This window comes from Haemorhous mexicanus, chromosome 12 (genome assembly GCF_027477595.1).
Source record: "Haemorhous mexicanus isolate bHaeMex1 chromosome 12, bHaeMex1.pri, whole genome shotgun sequence".
Lineage (NCBI taxonomy): Eukaryota > Metazoa > Chordata > Aves > Passeriformes > Fringillidae > Haemorhous > Haemorhous mexicanus.
In genome coordinates, this window is record NC_082352.1 from 18,459,142 (window position 1) to 18,475,924 (window position 16,783).

At 41.6% G+C, this 16,783-nt stretch overlaps 2 protein-coding genes across 2 annotated transcripts; one reads left to right on the plus strand and one right to left on the minus strand.

The window, feature by feature from the left end:
* The first annotated feature begins 37 nt into the window (after positions 1-37).
* LOC132332803 (arylamine N-acetyltransferase, pineal gland isozyme NAT-10) lies at positions 38-9,092 on the plus strand. Its single transcript, XM_059857428.1, has 2 exons — positions 38-1,056; positions 2,946-9,092. The coding sequence occupies exon 2, from the start codon at positions 2,951-2,953 to the stop codon at positions 3,821-3,823; it is 873 nt and encodes a 290-aa protein (XP_059713411.1). The 5' UTR covers positions 38-1,056; positions 2,946-2,950; the 3' UTR covers positions 3,824-9,092.
* Positions 8,792-16,583, minus strand: MPHOSPH6 (M-phase phosphoprotein 6). Its single transcript, XM_059857429.1, has 5 exons — positions 16,428-16,583; positions 12,898-13,010; positions 11,262-11,352; positions 10,212-10,309; positions 8,792-9,756 (listed from the first exon to the last, which is right to left on the minus strand). Exons 1-5 carry the CDS (start codon positions 16,476-16,478, stop codon positions 9,591-9,593), a joined length of 519 nt encoding a protein of 172 aa, XP_059713412.1. The 5' UTR covers positions 16,479-16,583; the 3' UTR covers positions 8,792-9,590.
* Positions 16,584-16,783: the final 200 nt, after the last annotated feature.

The window sequence follows — 16,783 nt, forward strand, 5'->3', positions numbered from 1 at the left end:
GATATCAAGAGGAGATGATGGCATTATAGAGAAAATCTTCGTATTCATTACCAACAGTACTCTGCACAAAAGCTACCTTTAAAAGTGTGGATGCAAAAGAAAGCCCTGGGAAGTGAGGATGTGTCACCAGTGTGGTTTCACAGCAAGATATCCATAGCACAGAAGCCTTTTCCCTGATGATACCTGTGGCACTCTTCAGGACCTGTTATGAAAGAGGGTGACAGAAGAACATCAGCCAAGAAAAAGACTTTGATTCTTATTTTAGTCAACCACACAGACCTATCTGATGTGCCTAAAACTCAGGTGCTTCCCCAGGTGCAGTCCAATATGCTCTTTGCCTTTCCCAGAGGCCTCCTCTGATATTCTACCTCCATCCAATGAAGGGGAGACAGGCTTGACCAGGGAGAATTAAATTAAACAGCAATTAAATGAACAGCACTGCAATGCTGTGGGGATGCAGGAGGCCAGGTTTTAGAACAGAAATGCATTACTTCATGCAATTAAATATTTGCCATGGCATTCGTTAGGTGTGGCAGCTCAGCAATAACTCCCTGCTACAGCTGAAGAGTTGAACAGCTTGAAACAGTTCCTGTGTGGGCAAAGAAGGGTCATTTGTGCATCCATGGAGCTCAGCCTGCAACACCTTGGCACCTCAGGGTACCCACCAGGGCACAGACGAACATCCTCCACTGCAAGGTGCTGGTTTGCAAAACAACAACATTTAATTTAAAAAAGTCATAACACCATCTGCAATGTAATTACTTTACATAGAAAACGAGTTCATTCTGGTCTTAACTAGGGGAAGGCATAAACATCTACTAATAAGAAGAAACAAAGTTTAATTTGCTCACGGATCAGCGAAGTCCAAAAATGTGAATTCTTTTTGGGTGGACTCTGCCCTTTCTTGGAATTTAAGATTCAGGAGCGAGGACCAGCAGAGCTTAGAAAGACAACTCTCACAATCTGTATCCACTCCTGGCTTCACTGACTGCTGCCCCTGTAATAACCCCCCCAGAAACTGAATACATCAATAAATAAAAAGGGATCTCACAAGAGGTAAGTTTATTTTCTTAAAAAAACCCTCCAAAGAAAGATACAAAACCCTGGTTTCTTTATGAAGGTAAAGGTCATGGACAATAACGTAAGCAACATTCTCTAGGAAAAATGTTCTAAAAATGTGTGGATATAGAGCTAAAATATCACCTGCTAAACAGGGGCTGTTAAAGAGGGCACAACAGTGATGTGCAATTTCAATTCTTCTACCTTTCACTCTTCAGGAGAAGCTTCACTTCACTATAAAAGAGATTCTTTTGTTTAGGTACAATAGTAGATACAAATTTAGAACTGCAACTTCTTGTTGGAAGTCGTGCTTTTAGATACTTGAATTTATTTAAAAGTATTTCAAGTGCAAAGGAAGCAAAAGTTCAGTCTAATAATCATCAGATTCTGCTTTAAGGGAATAAAATTACAGCTTTTTAAAAACAACTTAAAAAATTACAGACTCTGGGTTGTGCAACCCAGGAAGTCCATGTGCTGATGTACTAGGATAAAGAAGATAACATATTTTCAACAATGGAATTGCTGATACTGTGTATAATCCTGGTAAGGAATAGTTTTGTATGAACATCTTCATTTGCACCTTTAATATTCTTTTGCTGATGCTTTTTTGTACATAAATCATGACCACATTTGTGGGACGGCCTTTTCAATACCTGCCTTTTCATCTGGTCTGCTCACATTTCAAAAGAACAGTGGCTTTCATCTCCTGCAGTCCAGATCTAGTGCTGATCAAGCATATTATGGAGCTGCAGAAAGAAATTACAAATAGTACAAACTCGAGAACCAGCTTTATACTGGTGTGATCTATTTAGCATTCAGAGTAAGAGTGGTAGGATCAGATATACTCAGATTCTGCAAATCAAAAGTGCCATGACTTTTATGTTACACTTAACAAATATTATTACATTGAACATATCCTCCAACAATATGCTTAGATATCACTGCAAGCTAAATTCCTCTCTGTAGCAGGTAATGTGTGGTTTTTGCTGGTGCTCTCTGTTCACTTGGGACAGCTGCCTCCACACCATGAATATGCACAGCATGAATCTGCCACTGAGAATCATTGTGAGAAATTCTAATTTGCAGTAAACATTCAACAGTTCACTCTTGAGTTAAAGGACTGGTGAGTTTTGAGAAAGCTCAGGACCAGAGAGAGTAAAGCAGCCCCTGTTCATTTTCAGGGTGACCTGTGAGACACAGGGCACAGGAGGGAATGGAGATGCGCTCCTTGTCTTTTGGGCCACTCACTTCCCTCCATTCAGATCCATTATTCCAGCACCAAAATGAGTTTCTACAAGACTCAGCAGTCTGTGACTTTCAAAAGTCAGAGTTTTTTCAGTTATAAAGCTTGTCACTTTACTTTTCATGTTAACTTTTTGTAAGTGGTGGAAGAGGAACAAGCGATTCATTCACTATCATGTCCATCAGTGGCAGACTCATGAAAGGAACATGTGAATCCTGGCTCAGAATGTCCTCCCTCCCACTGGCAGATGACACTGCCTCCCCCAGTGACAGTCCTGTCACTGAGCAGTGGCTTTTGACCATTTCTCATGAACCCTTGTACACTCCCCAGCAAGACCTTACATTTCTTCTTAACCCCTCTGTTGCAATGCAAATACAGCAAATATTCATCTCGCAGCTGCCTGTAGGAAATTGAAATGGCATCAGCTGTTTGCCAGAGGGATGACTCTAAGACAAAAGCAAACCCTCACGTGCACTGCTCTTTGCTCAGGGAACCATTTGATAGGAATGCTTGTTTCCTTTAAAAGCTATTCTGATGAGGTTCAGTAGATTAAAGAATCTTTGCTGGCAGAGCCAGGGCAGCTTTTCACAGCATCATAAATCACTGATGTAAAGAAACCAAACCACAATTCCTTCCTTTACAGGTGAGATGAACCTTGAAGAGTATTTTGCAAGAACTGGCTATAAAGGCTCCACTGAAAAACAAGATTTGGAAACCTTAACCGATATATTCCAGCATCACATCCGCGCTGTTCCCTTCGAAAACCTCAGCATCCACTGCGGGGAGAAAATTACTTTGGAGTTGGAGCACGTTTACAACAAGATTGTGCAGAGGAAGAGGGGTGGCTGGTGCATGGAAAACAACCAGCTGCTGGGCTGGGTGCTGAAGGGCCTGGGCTATGACACCAGCTTCCTGGGAGCCTACGTGTTCAACCCCCAGCAGAACGCCTACGCCACCCGCATGACCCACCTCATAGTAAAGGTCGTCATCGATGGCAAAGCCTACATCGTTGATGGAGGCTTTGGGGTGTCCTACCAGATGTGGCAGCCCATGGAGCTCGTGTCAGGGAAAGACCAGCCCCAGGCTCCTGGCGTGTTCCGCTTCACGGAGAAAAACGGCGTCTGGTACCTGGAGAAAACGAGACGGAAACAATACATCCCCAACCAGAGCTTCTCCAACTCCGAGCTGCTGGAGAAAAAGGAGTGTCGCAAGGTTTACATGTTCAGCCTCGAGCCACGGACAGTGGAAGATTTCCATTTCCAGTGCACATACCTCCAGACCTCTCCAGACTCCCTCTTCACAAAGAAGTCCATCTGCACCCTCCAGACCACCGACGGATTCCGGGCACTGATTGGGTGGACACTCACTGAGACCACGTACAACTACAAGGAAAACATGGATCTGGTGGAATTTGTAACTCTTGAAGATGAAGAGGTGGAAAAAGCCCTCAAAGAGAAATTTAATATCACCCTAGAGAGAAAACTTGTCCCCATTAATGTTAAAGCATCTTACACAATCTAGGTGGCCAGAAAAACCTACAGTAATGCTATGTGGGTACAGCAGCTTCCACTGTCTGTGCAATCCCTACTGCAAGGTTTTGGGATTCTTTTGCAGGTGACTGAAGGACATATACATTAGTATGAGATTAATGTGAATTTCACTTTGGGAAAAATCAGGAATTTAAGACTTGAGTCAGTTAGGTAAAAATTATTTGCTGGGAGATGACTGCTGTTCAATTTTTGGCACAAATGTAGGATTTGATTTGAATCTGGTTATAAGCTTGGGTAAGAAATATGTCTGGGGAATTTTGGACTGCCTGTAGCACAAGAGTATGGATTATTAATTGTGATATGCTGCCAACACATTTTCTAAGGTTATTATAGGGAGACAAGTAATCTGTGAGCATTTAGACAAGAAAGCACACATTTAAAACTTCATTTTTCACAAGATCCAACCACTCACAGCTCATCTCATTCCTCTACCTTTAATATGAGTAAAACATTGTCATCTTGGAAAGGAGCATTAGGAGGCATAATTCTTTCACCATCATCCTTAGACAAACCATAGTACAAAATGAAAATCATCATCATGTGCATCCCTCTGGCCATTACTGCAGTAAACTGCCCCAAGTAATTTTTGGTATGTAGCTATTCTTCTGGTGATGAAAATTCTGTATATCGCAGTGTTATTGTGGCTGATGGGCTCTAAGGAGATAACTACTAAGCTTTGTTTCTGAGATATAATCATCCTGCAAACTGTGACTGGTACTTAAATGTCACAGCTGGCTTGGATTTACTTTTGTCCCAAAAGGGGTGGAAATTCTGTACTTTTAGGACTGCAGTATATTTGTATATGAAGCTAAGCCCACTATACCCTTAATTTTGTTCTGCAAACTTGAGTATCCATATGACTGTCCTGAATGGGTACCACTTAGCACAGGAGCTTTAATGTCATTAGTGTTTGTTCATCTGTATCAAAGTGAAAAAACAACCCAAGAAGCCAGTCAAATCTAAAGGAAACCTTTTCTGTTTTCACAATCAGGTTTCCCCATTTTCCAGAAAATGTTGTTCCTCCTACCATGCTTCTCTGCAAAAAAGCTCAACCAAGGAAACCACTAAGAAAGGGGGAACATTCTTAAATGCTTCAAAAAATAGCAAAAACACTCTTTCTCCCCAGTCTGTAATAAGCCTGAGTATCAGTCAAATGTTGATTCTTCCCACAGAATAGTCTTTTTGCTCAAAGACATAATCTGATCAATAATCTCACAAATGCTGTAAGTGTATACCTGAAAATAAATAAAAGGAAAATAAAGACATTATGAGTTGTTTTAGGAACAGCTGCCCCCAGCTGCACTGACTCCTGCACACCCCATCTGCCAAGTGAGGGCAGTTCACTCGTGCTGCTGATCTGCTGGCCAACCCTTCCCACCTCAAACTTAGGATCACAGGATCACTGAGGTTGGAAAAGCCCTTTAAGATCCTAGAGTTCAACAATCTGAGGCCAGAACATAGCTTTTCTGCTAATAATGGAATTATGGCATTTGTTCAGTAACTTGTGTTCAGGCTATTCACTCATATTAACATCCCATTAAGGGTTTTTACACCTTTCTAAATAACTGATCACCTCCATTCTATCTGATGGGATTCTCAATTACTCAGCTCACCAAACCACATTTCTCTGTGCCATCAACCACAGCTGTTTTCTTGTCTTGAGGACAGCCATTAACAGGGTGGATATTTTGCCTCCCAACTTCCCTAGAGGTTTTTCTGCTGTTGCTCCCAGGTAATTGCTTGGATTTTTGTATGCAAGGGTTTCTTGGGGATCAGTGGGCTCCAGCATTTAACAGGGCCTGCGGTGATGGGACTCACCCAGCTACCCCTTCTACTGTTTGGTTCTTACCTAAGATCTACAGAGCTGCTGGTGATTGAGGCTCCAACCATCTCCCTGACTCCCATGTGTTAATTTTTCATCTTGATGTGACAATTATAAGCAGGTCCTCACTGAGAAACATGAAATCACACAAAGAAATGTCAACACATGCAGCTAAGGAACAGTTTCACAGTTTAACTAAAGCCCCCCAAAAGCTGATGAAAGCAGGTTATTGAGGTGTGAATGCCAGGCCTGAAATCCCTCAGAGGTTTGAGATGAGTGGTGTAAAACCAAACCAAACCAAACAAACCCTGAGGCCTCATGCTGGGGTTCCATTAGCAAGGCAGTATTGTGGAAGCTGATGTTCTCCCAGCCTGAAAAGAAAACAAACCACCAAGTCCTTAAAGCATCAGCTCTCACAGAAACTTGAATTCACATGTGCTGGGGAACTGTGGGATGGCTGCCATCCTTCCCTACCACAATGCTTTATTAGCATTCTCAGAGAAGGGTTTAATGAGAGCCTAAGTGATTTTGCAGTTTTAGTTGTGGACTGTTGTTCAAATGAAGCAAAACAAATGCTGAGAAACCGCCCCCCTCCACCCCAGACTCATCTAATTCCAAATACAATTTAAAAGTATGGTATTCCAATCAAGAGAAAGACAAACAATTTCTTTTAAAGTCTGAATGCTGGATGAAGTCCCAGAATCCCAGCCCAGCTGCCCATTACACACACAAGCAATGTCCAATGGCAACGACAGCCACCCATGGCTGGAGCATTGCATAATGGAGAGTCTCATCAGAGAGTAAGACAGAGCACAAGAAACATGGTTCAAACTCCACAGCAACACTGAGCATCCTGCCCCTCCCCAAGAGCCAAAGTTTAATCAGCTCAAGCATTACTAAATTCACACTGGATGGCTCACTTCAGTTGGACTCTGGTCCTGGGCTTTTTAAGATCCAATACTAGGCAAAATAGAAGCAAAAGAGAAACATCAGCAAGAAAGACATAGTTGTTCAATACTTCCGTATTTTCAAGCCCAGCAGTTATTACAAGATAAGCACCACCAGCCTGCCAAAGGGAGGGACCAAACTTCACATGGCAAGGGACAGACAGACACCAGCTGTCAGTGAGCACCACCTACAACCACACTTCAGGGTCACAGGCAGGAACACTTCTGGTGTCTGGTAACACTTTGCCAGTTTGCAGGCAGCCATTTTCTGTAACAAAACCACTACTTACCCAACTTGCTCCTGTTTTCAAAGAAGAAACACTTTTCATTTAGAAACATGACCACCTGGGAAAGGGCTACAGCTTAGGAGCTTGTGCATAAAATGTACTGGAGCCCGTGTCAGAGCCAAGAAAGCCTAAATCAATGCAGGTTTGCTTTATGAATATTTCACTGCTATGCTTACACCTCTGTCAAGAGTAGTTCAAGCATAGATTTTATACAGCAGAATGTTTCTACCTCAGGTAGGAAGCTCAAGTCAGACTTAAATCCATCCATAAATGTATTTATACCATTGGAAATGCAGACAGGTATTTCAGAACATCCCACCATGTCTGCTTGTAACTCTGTACTTAAAGTACATTTAAAAAGTCACACAGGGCTGAGTTTTGGTTTTGTCTTGCTCACAATAACACACTATGGATGGCACTTTTAAAGGCACATTTTGCAAATGTGCCATGAATAAAAGATTGTGCTAAAAATAAGTAGCTGGTCTTACTGTAGCACTGAGCCACCAGCTGAATGTGAACAGCAAAGCTCCCAGATTTAAAGACAATAAACTAAAATCTACCTTTTCTTCACAGTTTGTTCAACTCAGCTCTGTTGAAACAGAACCAACCTTCCTCTGTCCCAATTCCAAAATCGTGGATTTTCTAGGAAGCTGTTTAGCTTCTCATGTGCTTATCCATGCACTGTGCCACTCTCATGTCCAGCTATCCCTCAGGGAATGACATGAAATTAAGGAGGCAGAATGCCCTTTGATGAGAATTACTCCCCACAGGACTGAACAGAACCCTGCAGTGCAGGAGAGCTCTCTGCAGAACACTGAAAAAAGGAAGACTACACATAGAATTCATTTCAGCCACTGCTGTTACCAAAATAACCCAAAAGCTTCTTTACATGGCACCACTGGACACTTCCCCAACCCAGAGTCTCAGGACATGCAATTGCAGTGACATCTCCTGGTTGCTGGTGGTTCACCAGAACACACCTCACCCCTCAATTATTCAGCACAGCTATGCAGAAATTCACTCTCCATTCAAGAAATCCATTCAGAGGAATCATTTTCCTACTAATAAGCAAGAAGAATAATGGGATGTATTCCAAGTTTTTCTTGTGATGACCAACAATAAATCATTTCATAGCTCAGGTCACATCTTCCACGGGAAGAAAAATGTCTTGCCATCATTAACTCCTTTTCAGCTAGCAGTAATATATGATCAGGTTTTAAGTAATTGAACCAGTAGCATTTAATTAGCTCTGAAAAACTATCTCAGATCATGAATCACAGCCTTTCCACCTGCACAAAGTCCCCTTACTAGGTTAAAAGTATATTTCTCTTTTCATGTGTGATCCATCTTGACTATGTAATTAGGTGCTCCTGATATATGGATCATAGTTCATGTATCACAAGCAAAATACAGCAGACACAGTGTGTCCTTCCTTAAATAATTGAGTTTCACATCTTGCTTCACTGCGCTGTTAAAAAAAGACCAAAAAAAAGCCTCGTGCCCATGGCAAAATGGCCACTCCTCACTTCAAGTTACAAACTCCTTTCTGCAGAGAGCCAGCACTAAGGATGAGTAGCTTGGACATCCTGAGGAAATGTAGCAATAGCAATATTTCTTGTTGAAAGGCCGTACACAAAGAATGGCAATGATTTTAGACAAGAACACACTGAGGTTTTTCAAAAGACCCAGAGCACCAACTGACCAAAGAGAATGGTGTTTCTACCCTAAAACTACTTCAGATGGCTTCATCACATGCTAAATAAACCAATGCACTCAGCTAAATGTTAGGGACATCTGTGGCCAGCACAAAAAAGGATGAGTATCCTTGTATCAGACTGTATTAAGCATAATTTTTTTACACTAAATAAACTAATCCACAATCATTAACACAAAACCCCACAGTTTTTATTCTGCTTTCAAGTACGTTTCCGAAACTGTTATTATGCTTTTATGACAAGACTTACATAATTATAAGATTGGATTTTTTTGCTGAAAAAGAGGCAAAATTAGCAAATTTCTTTTGGAAGGCAGAAACTAAGATTCACAATCTGCTCAGATGTCAAACTGTAAACGTCGCCCAATATTTGGCTTGCTGTATAAAAAAAGTTTCACTACAAAATCCTCTATTTTTAAATAAACTTTATAAAAAATAAAATTCAATAAAGTGGATTTTATTTCTCTGTTCTTCTCCCATCTTATTTTTAGCACAGTAAAAAAGATCACAAACCAAGCATGTTTCTGCTGACTTTTTTCAATTTGAAGAGAGCGCAGGTTTCATTTTCATAATAAAGCAAGCAGTGAAAGCTGAACTGCCTTACTGAATTGGACACAGCTCATCTTTACTCCAAATACTTCTTTCAGATGTTATTCTAAATTGTAAATAACGTTGCTTTTGATTGCATGCAGCACTCAATTTAACTATGCAGAACATTTAAAGAGACTGATGGGATGAGTGCCCCACTCATGAAAAGCTGCTGAGAGAGGAAAGGATGTACAACATCCATTATAAAAACACCCACTTTGGAAAGTGTCTGTCCTGTGGATGGCAGAAATTTCAATGAGAATAGAACAGATTCACAAATCCACCCTTTACATTAAATAGCAAAAACTCCAAATAATCTCCAGTTCTTGGTACTCTGTTTGGTAGGCATTAGGTAACAAGCTCCACTTGTGCAGCTGACATTAATCCTGAGGTTTTAAGAACATTTTCTTAGCTCTTTTACTAGGTCTTGTGTTATTATTCCCTTCTTCAACTTCATCATCTTCATCTTCATCATCATCCTTGAGCACACGCTGGTCCCTTTTTCTCAAAAATTTCTTCCCTATTGTTCCCACTAATGTTTCATATCTGTAGAGAGAATAAAAAAAATTACACCTTCAACTAAAATCAGAGGAAAAATCGTGGTGCATATCCTAAACATAATCAACAATTCAAGTGGTGTAAAAAACCTGGTCATTAAAAGCTTGGAGAAGCACAAGTACTGCATGACTTATTACATTATTATTCATTCTGATAGTTTCAATTTGTTAGTTGCTGGTAACAAGGAGGGAATTAGCATGGAATTCCTGGATATCAAAGGCCAGAAAACCCCTACAAGTGATGGAGAATTTACCCCCAAATGCGATGGATATTCAAGTGAATATACACCAGCATTCCTGGAAAACCAATTTGGTACAGTTCCACATCTAATTGTGGGCTTTTTGATTTTGTTTGTTTCCTTTTTGGGTTTTATTTCCCCACACATAATACAGTGACATATCATATTCCTAGCTAGTATGATTATGTCATAAAATGTAACTTACCTTCTGGCCATTTCTTCATCTGACACATCAGCCTCCATTTTATCATCCTCTTCAATTTTTTCCTCCTTGCACTTAGAGTTCATTTGGATCATTAACTTCTGAAAATGAAGTGAAAAACAGCTTAAGCATGTAACCATGACACAATGACAACAGTGCTGAAATTCACTGGTAGAAGAGCATAAGAGGCAAGAATCAAATTTAGTAATTATTTTCTGTTCCTGGTTAGGCTAGAGCCCATCATTATGAAAACTTATGAAGAAAAGGCAACAGAGACAGTGTTTTCAGTGTATTGTACTACTCAAACATCCTAAAGGGTTCTTCAAACATCTCCAGGAGACCAGATCATAATTAATTTTTCATTGTGATGTTAGCACACAGACCTTGAAATGGTTTTGTTAAAAAGAAAGAATATCTTCAAGGATTTACAGTAAAAGCCATGAAGCAATCATATGCTCAGTCACAGGGACAGCAAGTTCAAAGTAACTAAAAGAATTCTCTAGTAAATTACCTTAGATGGCCTTCTGCAAATCTCTTAGTCTTTACACCTCCATCCTCCTGCTTCAGGTTCAGTGCCAACCTTTTCATTACTGTCCCTGTGTACTTCTATCAGCATGAATCATGCCAGTAAGAAATTAAAGACTCTTGCCCAGCATTTTTACTTTGGAACTCTAAGCCCTTATTGATACAAGTTAGTGTTGAATAAATAGGGTTGAATGTTTGTAGATTGGAGTGTGCATTCTATGTCAGGAGGAAAAGTGAGCTTTTGTTTTGGTGAGCAGCATGTCGGATGGCTTCCTCACTTCAGGGAGGGAAAATCTGCAGGAGTCATGCAATTACTGACCAACAACACGGGGAGCTAAAAAGATTCTATTTACCAGATGCTGCATTGATCAACATTTAGGGTTGAATGATGGAGTTTCTGGACATGGGAGGATTTATGGAAGGTGCTGCAAAGGCCAATAAGGCCGCAGTGTTAACACTCAAATCCCCATCCCCAAGGGCTTCAATCCTAATGTGAGACAACCTCAAAGCAGGACACTGAAATGGTACCTCAATTTCAGGATTGAATCCTTTGAAGGACATTCTGCCATAAACGAGATCCTCACATCGCAGAAAGCTTCTCTCTTCTATTATACAGCTCCTGAAACCCCGAACCCAGCATTTTGTCAAACCATGCACTTTAAAATAATCAAATTAAACAAATGCAAAAAGGATGTGCTGTCTTCTCTGCACACAAATAAACAAAACCACAGTGTATTTTAAACCATCAACTACTTTCTGCTCAATTGCCCTGATAAATCTTTCAGTACAAGAAACTTGGAGCGCAAAGGAATCCTTTCTGCCAGTAAAGCTGTGCCAGTTCCAGGAGCAAAATTAACTCTTCTGACAAAAAGCACTCTTTGCTGGTATGGTTCTGCCTACATTAATACTTTTGCCAGAATAAAAATACCACATAAATATAACTCCCCAGGTGGCACTACTATACCAGGAAAAGGTTCTAATTAATTTTTCATTGTGCTGTTAGACCTGGCATTAGTTGAATCTGTCAGGGTATAAAACACTGTGTCACCCTCTGTTCAGCAGATATATTTCCCCCTTCTTCCTCCTTTTTTTCCTCTTTTAATGAGCATGGAGTGAGAAAAGAAACATGACCCTGAGGCATTCATAATACATGTGTCAGATAAAATACTTGGGTGGATTGTTCCATCCTTTTCCTCACACACATGTACCTGTTCCTCATCCTCTTCATCTCCCATGTAAATCAAATGATCACAGAACTTAGGCTTAAGAGATTGAGCTCATTGTCCTGCCTCAAGGCAGTATCAGTCACACATGTGCCATGAACAGCAGAGGTCCAGCTAACCTGTCCCCAAAAGACTTCCCACGATGAAGAAGCCAGTGTCTCCTCAGGCAATCTACTCCAGAGCTTCAATAGCCCTATTGTTACAAAAGTTCTCCCAATGTCCAGCTTGAACATTCCTTGCTGCAACTGAAGCTCAAATACCTTTCTGTCATATCCACCAAGAGTAATGGAAAAGAGTTTATCAATGGCCTTATTCAGCTACAGTTAATTCCTCGGGTCCCCGCTTTTTCAAAACTATGTATGTTCTCCCTCAGTGGAATTTTTTTTCACTTTAGAAAGGATGAAACCAAGCAATTTCAAAAGTAGTTCTCCTGCTATTTAAGGCACCTTTCTAAAGAGCAGGACACTTTTTACCTATTAGCTAAGGCTTCCTTTATTTTTGCCATTATCTCTCCTATTTCAAAACCAGGATTTGAAGTGAGCTGGACACAAGAGGACAGAACAGTCCTGAATCAACTTAACCATGTGTCTGGAGCTGAATTTACTAACACAAGGTTTCAAACTTTGTTTCTAATGAAGGGAAAAAGCAGCAATGAATGAAGTGGACCCTGACTGAAAGAAACTAATTACATGCATCTAGAAGAACGTGTGAGTGAAAGAAAACAACACACACAAGAATTGAAAGTAGGTCAAACTACTATGCAACGTCAATAAAACCCTAAAAATAAATAATAAAAAAGTTGTAATGACAGTCTGTCACTATTTTTGCTTCTGTTAACTGGTTATTTATCATACTTATCTTACAGGAAAATATATGAATATTCTATTTCCATTTCAAAACAATCCAATGATGATAAGAAGTACAAAAGATTACAAGCTTACTCTTTTTCCTTTAGATCTGGTACATCAAGATACCAGTGTTCTTCACTAATTATCTTCTTTTCTTCTTCCTCTAGTTGTTTTTTAGTTTGTGAATCCAAACCCCTTTGCATGAACTACAAAGAAAGACACAAACACACAGCTTCAGTTTTCTGCATTGTGAGTATCTTATGAACATGCAGTAATTACATGATAGCTATTATCCATTACATAATGTTTAGCAGTTGATATAAAGTAAATGTTTTTTGTGACTTTTTTTTTCCTCTGAGTTTGGTCAAAGTTTGTGCAAACAGACAATGGAAAATTAAAGCAGCTGCTGATCACAGCTATCTACTGAAAGTTAACAGTCAGTCCCACCTGTACTTACATATAAAGAAACAGACCTGTCCTGGCTAGTTTTGATGGACTGGAGTTGTCACAATTCCCTAATTTTACTCAGGTTTTTCTAATGTTTCAGTAAAGACCAGAAAGAAGATAATGGTGTTGAAGTTATTGTTGCACATCAGGAACCAACTCCACCCATAAAGCAGCACTGGAGCTCAGAGCTGGAGGTGGGTCACACCAGGCTGGCCATTTTTTGAAACATCTGTATTTTCAACCATCCTTTTCTCAGATTTAATGAACTGGATTGTGTTTGTAGCTCTGTAGGCACAAACCTGCCTTTGGAAGTGGAAAAATGCAAGACACTGAAACCAGACTATGAAGAAAACTCCTCTGTATCCAGCTGTGCTAAAGGAAGATGTTCCCAGCTCTCCAGTTCTCACTGACCCACAAAGTACGGGTCCAGCACTGTATTTAAGGACATGCTAACCCTCTGCAGAAACAGTCTGCCAAAAGAGCTGAGACCAAGAATGAAGTTCAGGGCAAGACTGCTATTTTTTCCTAACACAAGGACACTCCTGTCACTTGCTTCCTTGGTGATAACCTCTGTCAGAGGATGGGAACAGGCAGGTAGGAACAGTAACCTCTCAACAGCTGGGAGAAGAAGAAGACATCTGTCACAGCCTATAAAAAACTGCTGAGAGCACTGAACTACAGACCTGAGGCCTGTGAAACAGCATTTTAATTTACATTTGTCTTAAGTCAGGTGCCTGAAATAAGTCTAAACAATGTCAATGAAACATGGTGGGGAAAAAACAGAACTCTTCAAAATTTTATGGTGATAATCCATACAGTCCCACCTCCCCTAAAAGCTGGGACCTTCCTGAGGATCTACAGAAACTGTTTGGATAACTGTACCTGTCAGAGGTAGAGGTCTACATTTATACCAAGCTAACTCCCAGACAGAGGCAAGTCTAACAGTACAGTTCACACACAGTCCTGTAAAAATATATAGGTGATATAGGTGTGCAAAGTATGTATTATAAACAACCCACACATCTCTTCAGTCTTTACAAAATGCCCAACCAAACCAAACTCAGAAGTACAAGCCAACAGAGCTAGTGTTTAATTTTCTATTTCTATTTGCATCCACTGTACAAGATCTTTAATGAAAGAAAAATTGACTTCTGTTTTCTGAGTCGATTCAGAATATGTCAAAGCTTTCCAATTAAAATTACAGTATCTTCTTGAGGAAAATAAGTGAATCTATCATGTGGAAAAACATATTGCTCAAGGAAATTGGTTAGCCAGTCGAAAATCTCAACACAAGAAATTCTGCTACAAGAACCCAATTAAATAATCATTTCACACTCCATTTTAAAGATTATGTTCCCGAAGATTACTACAGGAAAAACCTAGATAGAAATTATGTGATCAGGTTTCTCTCGAATGTATACACACACTGAAGAATTAAAAATATACCAGTTGTTGTAGGCACAGAATGTGCAAGTCAGTAACTGAGGAGCTGTTTGGGTGAGTTTCCCCAAGCTATGAGACCTGGATCAAATACTGCAGGATCTAAAAGTGTGTCTCCATGCGGGCCAGTATTTACTGCAAATGGTCCTTCCAACACCACCAACCACACCTCTGGGTCACATCTGGGTGCCACTGCACCCACCTGCTGAATTCTGCTAATACATTGGATCACTACCTGCAGAGGCAGCTGCTAAAGGCTTAATTAAAACATTTGTAAACAGGAAGCTCTGCAGAACCAAAGTGCTAAATGCAAGATCTGTGTATGACCTTTTCAAAACCTACTGATCTCTGCAAAGCTGGTTATTACTGCCTGGACTGTGAACCTGCAAATGTCATGGCAGCATTTCACATGGCTGGTTCTCCATGGCCTTCCAAAGAAAAACAATCCAAAAACCTGCTTTTGAAATCTGACAAAAAACAAAGAAAGAAAAATTTCATTTTAAAAGCGTATTATATAAAAATAAGAAAAAAATAATGATGCTGCCATCCAGGTTATGGGAGTCTGACTGTATCACACATTGCTGCCTGACTCAGTTCTACACCTACTGCCTTCAGAGAGTGAGGCAAGATGTATTTTGTTCCTTCTGTGTACAAGTTTTAGATTTAGAAGCATCTGTTAATTAGGGTAAATATTCCATCATCCAACTGTAGAAGAGTGCACTTTATGTGAAAAATTGAACTGAAGTCAGCTAACTCTTTTCAGCCAGAATGTGAAATATAAGCCCATATACATGGGGAAAAAATGGCTACATAAAACACCACAAGCAAGAAGGCACAAAGGCCCCATCATGTTCAGTTAAAAAATTGAATATTAACATAAAAAAAAAAAAAAAGTCCTCGACTTTTCCTGGTTGTTTTCCAGCAATAAAGGACCATCAATCAGAGAACGTACCCTACTGAATTAGGAGTTGTAGTACATGGTGTGAAGCGGAATCCATTAGCCAGTGAGCAGAGACTAATTTCACTGGTGACACAAGATTCACAATTCCAAGGGTAATAAGCACATCGGGATGTTACTAAGATCCCTGGCTTTTACGATATGGGAAAGTTGGTTAATACTGGATGCTAATCCCCATTCAGGCTGGGATTTCCTTACTCAGCAAGGTAAACAGGGGTAAAAATGGACACCCCAAAACTTTCTTTTCTCAATAATAAAAGCCCCACCCCCAAGCAAAGCAAACAGCACTGATTATTTTCATTTCAATGTGCCGTTGAAATATTTTTATTTAAACCCACAACAAACAACCCAGCAGCAGAGGAGCGAGGTGGAACGAAAGCACTCCCAAAAGGTGCGCCGGAGCTGGCCCTTGAGGCCAGGCTTTTGCTGGAACCATCAGGCTGCTCTCCCGCACCGAACCCAGCAGTCTGTAACCCCCGCGTTCGAGCGGCTCGGTGCCGGCATCAGTGATCTCTTACTGGGGCAGCAGCCCAGCAAGGGGGCCGGGGAGAGGCCCATGGATAAACCCATCAGTTTATCCGGAGCGTGGGTGGCCGGCGATGGGCACGGCAATGCCCCACACCGGGGCTCCGGGACGGCCGCGTGTGGCCGGGGACACGGAGCCCGGCCGCGCCTCACAGCGCCGGGCCCCGCTCGCCATCGGTGCCGGGCCTGCTGCCCCCGCTTCCACCCCCACCCCGCAGGCCTCAGGCTCGCCCTCCCCTCCTTCCCCCGTCACCTTCATGCGCAGCAGGTTCTTGGACAGCTTGGTTTTCACCTCCCCGGCCATGGCGGCCCACAGGCCGCGGCGGATCCCCGCGCTCGCGTAGCGCCGAGACCGCGCACGCCGCGGGAGGAGCGGGGCGAGGCGGCGGCGCGGCTCCACCCTCCGGCCGGGGCCGGGGGCGGCCGCGGGCACGGCACTCTGCTCGCGGCCCTCTGCCCACAGGAGCCTGCCCCACGGCCCGGGAACCACCGGGTACGGGGCGTGCGCTGATGATGCAAAACCAGCGATAGAAATAAACTGAACGGCTGTGCCGGGTGAGGGAGATCGGGGGTGTGAGCAGGACATAAATCCGCTTCGGTATGAAATGG

Coding starts and splice junctions, on each gene's coding strand:
- LOC132332803 (XM_059857428.1), top strand. CDS start 2,951: ATGAACCTTGAAGAGTATTTTGCAAGAACTGGCTATAAAGGCTCCACT.
- MPHOSPH6 (XM_059857429.1), bottom strand. CDS start 16,478: ATGGCCGGGGAGGTGAAAACCAAGCTGTCCAAGAACCTGCTGCGCATG. Junction 13,011..16,427: donor AGAACCTGCTGCGCATGAAG/GTGACGGGGGAA, acceptor CTTTCTTTGTAG/TTCATGCAAAGGGGTTTGGA. Junction 10,310..11,261: donor GATTCAATCCTGAAATTGAG/GTACCATTTCAG, acceptor CTTCATTTTCAG/AAGTTAATGATCCAAATGAA.